The sequence below is a fragment of the Podarcis filfolensis genome, assembly GCF_964270895.1.
Source record: "Podarcis filfolensis genome assembly, chromosome: 6".
Taxonomy (NCBI): Eukaryota; Metazoa; Chordata; class Lepidosauria; order Squamata; family Lacertidae; genus Podarcis; species Podarcis filfolensis.
Genome location: NC_139609.1, coordinates 20,527,311 through 20,535,812, shown reverse-complemented (window position 1 = coordinate 20,535,812; position 8,502 = coordinate 20,527,311). Strand labels below are relative to the sequence as shown.

Here is an 8,502-nt window from a genome sequence, read left to right as displayed (position 1 = left end):
TTCGTGTGAAATACCTAGACTAATATTTTTGTAGCCCTCAAGGGGTAAAGTTCCACAATAATCAATGACATGTTAAAAAATAAGAAATGGAGAAAATGAGGGTCAGAAAAGCAGAGCAGAAATGGATACAAATGTCAGACATAACTGATGAGAGACAGATTAACAATCAATAATTACTCCTACCTTGATTCCTGGAGTTCTGGATAGGCACATACTCTTAAAGTTTTAGAATTTGAGCCAACAGCATAAAGAGTGCCACTTGGATGAAAAGCCACAGCTCTGACAGCTTGTGTATCTTCTAGGGTATTGACACAAATGAATTGCTTTTTTGATTTGTCATCCTGTTGTGTCAAAAGTTACAATACAAGTGACTATTTCTCCATAGTTCTTTACAACTAGAATGCCATACATGATATTATTCTAATATTAGGAAAAGGTTGCACATCAACTCAACATAAGAAATATGAAAGCAACACCTGGTTTGGGCAATAGTTCAGGGATTCATAAACCGTAATTTGTGAAACTGTGAAAAAGGGTCAGTGTTGAAAGCCAAAACTTAAACTCTCTACTGTTGTCCAAGTATTTTCCACGTCTCCAACACATTATGATATAATGCCACCCCCAATATGGGGAACACAATACATTTAGAATTCTGGATGTAAAAACTAAGGGTAAATTTTCACCTTCACTGGGGTGGAGTCTATTTAAATGAGATATTTGGTTGGTGTGCTTCTAAACACACTGCAATGCTTGTGGTGTGCCACTAGGTAACACTATACTACACTATATGCAGGTTTTGATACTGGAACATTCATTACCCGAAATCTCAGTTATCTAAACACAAAAAGTATACCCAAACCTCACTACTCAAACAGCTGATTCAGATATCTAAACAGCCACAGTTTGTCCACTTCCTTACCTGCATTTATTTTGCTGGCTGGCAGCAGCCATTTAGGGCAGAAACCATGGAGGGAAGGAGAGGGATTGGACAAAGTGGGGAAAGATTGCACAAATCAACTTTTCCTTTGTTTGGCTTTTGCTGATTTGCAGCAGTTTCAGGTAGAAACCATGGCGAGGGAGGGAGGGACAGACAACGGACAAATCACAGATTAGAAATGTTCCCATGGGAAATAATTGAAATCATCAGCTCATTATGTGAATGCTCCCCTGATGAACAATTTCCTGGGAATGCACTGTCCTCAGAAAGTTGGACCTGTGTGTACTATGTGGCAGAATACAAGTATGATAAGGAACTCACATTTAGGACATTTGTGGATTTACAAAAATAATGATAATGAATGCTATATTTACACCAGCCCTGATGCTGCAACAGTGACATGATTATACAAACTATGGCATTTAGGTAACCTGGACAAGACGTTCAAGTTGCATCCATCTTAAATGCTTGGGATAAGCATGAGACAGTCATGTTCTAGTTTATAGCCTTAACTTTTTGTGCGAAATGAAAACACACTCATTTAGAAGGTCAGGTACGACAAAACATATTTTTAATATAATTTAGTTTCCTTTTATTAGTTATATGCATAAAAACAGTAATTTTCCTTGGCCTTCTGGGACACATGAAGTCTTATGGAAAGGGTACCTAGCATGAGTCTTAAATATGGGATTGTCATTTTTTGAGATATTCCACAGTCATATCTGTTCTTCATGTCCAAGTGATTGGCAGTAAGACTATGACTATATTTTGGGGTACTCCACCATTGCACTGTACAGTTTCTTATTGATTACCTGTCATTTTTTACATTTTGAAAAAAACAACAATAAAACTTTTTTTAGGATTGAGCCTTTTCATTGTAATGCAAGATGCTATTAAGTCCTACCTCATCACCACTTGCTCTTGTTAAATTCCCTGGAGAATCTTCATGTTGTGCTGGAATAGCACCATGCTCTGGTATTCTGTTTTGATACACAAAATTTAAATTCAAATTTAAATGCAACTTTCCCTGTTATTTATACCCATGTCACCTTCCTCTGCTTCCCTGTCCCCTTGCTTTCTTGGTGCTGCCCTCCATTCTTCTCCTTTCCCTTCTTATTCTAAATCAAGCAACAAATGTAAATATATAATTGTCTGTTGCTGGTTATTCAGCAATAAACTGACATCTTCAAATTCTAGAGTAATTATTGAAGATATTTTTATGTGCTGCCATAATTGAAGGACATTATTGAGGAATGCCCTATGAAGAGAGTTTGTCCACGTGGAGGTAATCTGCCTGAATACTTGCCCACTACTTACTGGTTTGCCCAAGCTATGAGGACTTAAAAGCAGCCGTGTTCATATAATTAAATTGTTTAAGTATTTGACTAACTGGGGGGGGGGGCAGGTTCCCCTGGACCTCTGAAAAAGTGGCCTGTTTTGCTTTTAAAGTAGCAATTTTAAGGAGAAAAGTTTGTGGGGTTGATGAGTTAAATTCTTCAGAGTAGCAAACTCTTATCTGATGGATAACTGTGTAATGTATTTTATTCTGTTTTATGTATTTTATCTTTAGTAATAGCTTCAGGTAGACTAAATAATTAATGCTTTTTTGTACTGCTCATCAACAAAGTTCTCTGAGCAGTTCATAAAAGTTATGAACCAACTATATAAGAAAATATCAATGCAACACTCACAAAACCATTAGAAATTCAGTATAAAACAGCTACACACTAAAACAGTATAATTAAAAAGATCCCCACCTGGCAGCAAAGACCATAATGCAAACACCAGACAAACCTCTCTGTTGAAGGCACTAATGCACCACAACTGAAAAAGTCCTTCCTCCCCACTTCTCCCCATCTGATAGGCACACCTGGAGATTGCCAGCTCTTCAGTCCTTTAGATAGCCTAGCCCCAAGCTATTTAGGTCTTTAAAAAGTTAACAACAGCACCTTGAATAGGGTCCAGAAATACAGTGGAAGCCAGTGCAGATGACAGAGCCCAGTCTACTGAATATGGCGAGTGGCGGTTAGAACTGTTGTGGGCCCCAACAGATGATTATGTAACTATGTGATTGTTAACCCTGCCTGACGGAACAGTCCAGGGAGGGGAAAGTATACACAGAAAGAGGTTTTTGTGGGGCTTTGTGTGTTTTTCTTTCTTATTCAGGGGAACAGAAAGGTTAGGAGCTAATTGCATGAGGGGAAAAAGCCCGTTAAATTAAAGGAGGGGTAAATAAAAACGGATTAAGCCAAAGTGGTCGATATAAGGGCAGAGAGTTGAAAAGAGAGAAAGAGGAGTGGCTGCTGAAGGGAGAGAGCAGGCTGACAGAAAGGTATACTGACCACTAATATACTTTGAGAAGAGGCTCTGCAAACTGCTTCTTCAGGCAGGAGAGAAAAAACAGAGAGAAATACCTGCCTGCCAGAATTCTATGTTCTCCTGCCTCATCGCCAGATGAGATCATACCCAACCAGTGAATGGATTCCAACCAGAACAAATAGACTGAAAACACTCCAGGAAATGAATGTTCATTTGTTACTTGTATGTTTACTTGTAAAAATTTTATCCAAATTTGGCATGGGTGGTATCCATTACTCCTACTTTTCTGGTGCAAGAGATGTGGACTAGCAGAAATGAACTTTCCCCTCCTCTCTTCAGCAACTCCCTGTGTGCAGCCTCCAGATCAGCTCCAGGGAAGATTTTGGTGGTGCAGATGAGGAGGAGAGGAAACTCCACTGCTGCTGCTCTGGATACAGTCAAAAGTATTCTACCCAATGACTGAGCAAGGCACAATATGTTGCGAGGGTGGCACATCAAATTGATCTGCATATTATTAATCTTAGTGCAGAAGTAACACTGACATGCACAAGAGTGTTCCAAATACTTACATTTTATTTCCATGGACAGGTGATTCTTCAAGAGATGGTATCTGATTAGTGGACCCAAGTTTCTGAGGTGTGCTTGTACTGAACTGTACATTAGCATTTGCTGTTCTCTGACTAGAATCTGGAAGGATGGATACGGTTCCTTTGCTGCCACTGCAGTGCTGGTTAAGTGTTTGCACATCATTTCCCAGATTGTCAATTCCCATATTTAACTCCCCCAACTTCTGAACAGACCTGCAGGATACATTAAAAAAACATAAATGAAGAGCTATGAAAGCATAATTACTATTACATTCAATGTAATGTTGTCACCAATATGGTATTTGGTTAATAAGACTTAAGAAAGGCATCAAATTAATACAAAAAGAACGTCATCGCATCCTATCAGCAGATGCTGGGGAACTTACTGTGAAAGTCATTTTATAACAAAATTATACTGAAAACTATAATCAGATTTGAAAATATTCTTTTTAGCGACTGTCAGCATTTATTTCAAAGTAAATTCCATTGACTCTAGAGTAAGGCTAAGACTGCAGTCTTTGCTATTGAACAAATCATAACCTGAAAACCACAAAGATATCATAGCCAACCTGTTAAGAAACTGCTCTGTAAGATTTTGCTGTGCATCTGAACCATCCTCCTGGTTTACCCCTCCTTCTAATAACATTTGCTGATATAGTTGTCGCTGTTGCTCCTTCTGTTCTAAGTGCTGCTGGTATCGTAATCGCTGTCGGTAATATTCCTGAAATTGGTCTGTTGAATCACGAAGCTAAACAAGATCGGACATAAATAGAATCATCACTCTCATTACAGTTCTTTATCACCACACCAATAAAATTTTACATTACCAGAGGCAGAAAAAAAGCAATGGCTCTTTACTTAAGTGTAACATAGCATTAAACATTTGGTGGTGTATGCTCATTCTGTCTTTTACCTCACCTGGAAAACACGGAGACACGCCTGTAAACTTACTGAAAGTGTTTTTTTAAAAAAACAACATAACATAAAGGCTTGGAAAATCATGAACAAAATTCTAGAATGCATAATTTGATTTTAAATGGAAATGTCCCATGACTAGACAACAAAGGAAACACATTTCTACATTTGCTGCTGCCACATACTTTGTGTTCACTTGCCAGCTCAAAAAATTTGATCAAAGCAATCAAGTTTTAAAATTTATTGCTTCGTAAAGGTAGATACTGAATGGAGACGGAAGAAACATTTTGCAAGCATGTTACAAAGAACATGGCAACCTCACCAAGCATACCAAGAACACATGTTGTCCTATATACTTTCCCAAATTAATGGCAGGTCTGCTTATATGCCACAGTCACAACTTTTATCTCATTCTGTACTGCGAGCAGGCAAGCTTCAACAAACAACAGGCATGAAGTCCTAATGCATGGGTAGGCAAACTAAGGCCCAGGGGCCGGATCCGGCCCGATTGCCTTCTAAATCCGGCCCGTGGACGGTCCGGGAATCAGCGTGTTTTTACATGAGTAGAATGTGTGCTTTTATTTAAAATGCATCTCTGGGTTATTTGTGGGGCCTGCCTGGTGTTTTTACATGAGTAGAATGTGTGCTTTTATTTAAAATGCATCTCTGGGTTATTTGTGGGGCCTGCCTGGTGTTTTTTACATGAGTAGAATGTGTGCTTTTATTTAAAATGCATCTCTGGGTTATTTGTGGGGCCTGCCTGGTGTTTTTACATGAGTAGAATGTGTGCTTTTATTTAAAATGCATCTCTGGGTTATTTGTGGGGCGTAGGAATTCGTTCATTTCCCCCCCTTTCAAAATATATAGTCTGCCCCCCCCCACAAGGTCTGAGGCCGCCTGCTGAAAAAGTTTGATGACCCCTGTCCTAATGCTAAGTAGTTCCAAAACAGAACTAGCTTTGGAGCATGGAGGCAAATTGCATGCTTTGTCTGGTTCTGTGGCTCCCTGCTCCCCATTGGTTGGCTGGCTTTAAAAAGAAGACTGAAGAGGAAGACATCCCTCCTGTGCTGTGCTGTGCCACATCTCAGCCCTCATAAAAGAGCAGGAATTTTAAAAATAGCAGTACTGAGTTTCTAAGGAAGAGATGTTTTCTGGATTTCAGTGAAGGACTGAACTTCTGTAGAAGTTTTATCACAATGGACTGGATCAAGAATTGGAGGTTTCTTAATTCCTCCTACGCCATGACTGCAGCTCCTGAAAAGCTACTCCTGACTATGGTGGTCCCTCTGGAACAGTGTGAGGAAGAGCTCAAGGGTCATTTCAGCAGAAGGGATAAAACTGGCTAAAGCAGCAGATGCACCTTTGTGAGCAGAGATTTTCATTGATCCCCTTCTCACTTTAACCCCTCCCAAACCCTCATGGGAGACTTTGGAACGGATACACAAGCTTGAAATGACAAGGAGTGGGTTGCAAAGTATTATTCTCCCCTCGATCCTATCCATTGTGTTATAAATTGTAGGAATGGTTTCCCCCATAATGACATTTTCTTCTATATACCCTGGAGAGAGTGCGTAAGCAAAAACATCAAAATATCCACACAAAATAATTTTGAAAAAAAGAAAAAAAAAAATCTTAAATAAAAATAAATTAAAAATAATAATCATAATAAAAACATCCACACAAATCTACTTCTAAATACTGGGACTGCATGCCATGAAATAAAATTGCTGCATAAATATATTTGGGATCCCACAAACCCCTTTTTAACATTTATATGGCAACCAGTAGAGTATTTTACAGAGGGATGCATTCACACACTTTTTAGATGAATCAAGAATTAAGTATGCAGAATGCACAGCAAGCATGCTTGCTATAGAAAAGCAAGCTTCAAAAAAATCACGTTGCACAGGAGTTCCCATTACAGTATGCATTGCATATGAGCTGCCAAAGAGAACACTACAGTATGCATTTTGTTATTACCAATCAAAGCAGGAAAATTCAAAGGCCCTTTATTAGGTGGAAGCAAAAATATTCCATTACCTCATTTTTTTCTTGCTTGGCTGGTCCTTGATTCTGTGTTCCATTTGCTGGCTCTTTTTCTGGAACTGAGTTCTGGCACACAGTCTCACTGCCTGACAAAGACTGGGGATCCATTGGCGTGTCACATCTTTCATGGATACAGAGACCAGGAAAAAGAGTTTAAAGTTTTCTTTTATGTTAAACCATTTTGAAAATACATCTTATATATACAGATACTCATGATTTAAATACATGCTATCCATTTCCCAAACTTCGGCCAGAAAAAAATCTTTCCACAACTATGATAGCAACATTTCCCTCCATGCTCACAGTCCTTCGCTGGTCTCACAGAACAGCTGGGTGACAAAGAAAGTGACATATCTAAAATGTTTTAACATTCCAGACTTTAAAAAGTAAAAGTATGGGGGGGTAGGAACTGAGCTTTACTATCCCTCAAGACAACAACTGGCAAAATGTGTTCCCCTGAAAATAGCAGAGGGAATTGGAGTTTGCCACGTGGCTCAAGACCCATAGCAAACTAAGGGAAGCAATATCTCTCAAAGATGAACAATCTAGTGCAGGAGCAAATGTTATTGTGAGAGGTCCAGAGGGTACTAAAAGAAAGTAAGGCTTGTCCATACTTCCACTTGTCCTGATGCTTTCTCCCTGAAAACCCACTCTACCAATTAATCAGAGCAAAAGTCATTCAGTTTACACATGGATTGATGTTTGCTCCGATTCAGCAGTAAAGAATCAATTTTCATGGGGAAAGCGGTGGGGGAAAGCAGAAAACTAATCAGACCTATGCTTTCTAGGTGTGGGACAAGCAAAGTGTGGGCGAGTGATGTCAAGATCCTTTAAGACAAAAGAAGTATCAGCAACAGGAGAAGACCCATCGAGGCACAACATATAAATTACCAATAATGCTGATGCACTCTATTTTTAAGTGGGCCATAAAAGTCCCAACTAGATTCTAACATGCCTACAGAAAATTTGGCAGAGATCGTTTAAGAGACTCAGCCATCTGTTCAGTAGCGTCAGCATGTGGCAGCCCTGGTTTTAACACCATTAAAAACACAAATAAATATATCATAAAACAGAACAAAACAGCCTCAGGAAGTTTTGGCAGCACCTAAATAACAAACAGTTTCATCTTAGAAGTGTGCATGCACATGAAAGCTTTATACAGTGGTACCTTGGGTTACAGACGCTTCAGGTTACAGACTCCGCTAACCCAAAAAAATACTACCTCAGGTTAAGAACTTTGCTTCAGGATGAGAACAGAAATCGCGCCGCTAAAGTGGTACCTCAGGTTAAGAACAGTTTCTGGTTGAGAACAGACCTCCAGAACGAATTAAGTTCTTAACCCGAGGTACCACTGTACCCAGAACAAATTTAGTTGGTCTCTAAGGTGCTACTGGACAATTTTTAATTTTTTTTTTTACTGTGTCAGACCAACACAGCTACCTACCTGAATCTAGTATATCTTAGTCTATCTACTTTCCTCCTTTCATGACCTAGGCCTCCATGACTCTGGCTTTAGCCAATTCTCTTCTGACCTAACCATTCACTCCATATGAAAGAGTTCTTCCTGTGCTTTTCTCTGGTATCCTCAGGAATATATTCTCATCCCTTCTATATTACCTCTCTATGACCTCATCCTATCCCACATATGTCAATACTATTTATACACCAATAAAACCAAAATAAACACTCATCAACATT

At 39.1% G+C, this 8,502-nt stretch overlaps 1 protein-coding gene across 5 annotated transcripts in view; it reads right to left on the bottom strand.

The window, feature by feature from the left end:
- Positions 1-8,502, bottom strand: part of WDR47 (WD repeat domain 47) — a 35,422-nt gene that overhangs the window by 9,111 nt on the left and 17,809 nt on the right. For all 5 annotated transcript variants that reach the window (XM_083620280.1, XM_083620279.1, XM_083620282.1 and 2 more), the window contains 5 exons: positions 6,799-6,925; positions 4,413-4,591; positions 3,826-4,056; positions 1,842-1,917; positions 184-341 (listed from right to left, as the gene is read on the bottom strand). In XM_083620280.1, the coding sequence (XP_083476406.1) occupies positions 184-341; positions 1,842-1,917; positions 3,826-4,056; positions 4,413-4,591; positions 6,799-6,925 (771 nt within the window). The remainder of the gene's footprint in view (positions 1-183; positions 342-1,841; positions 1,918-3,825; positions 4,057-4,412; positions 4,592-6,798; positions 6,926-8,502) is intronic.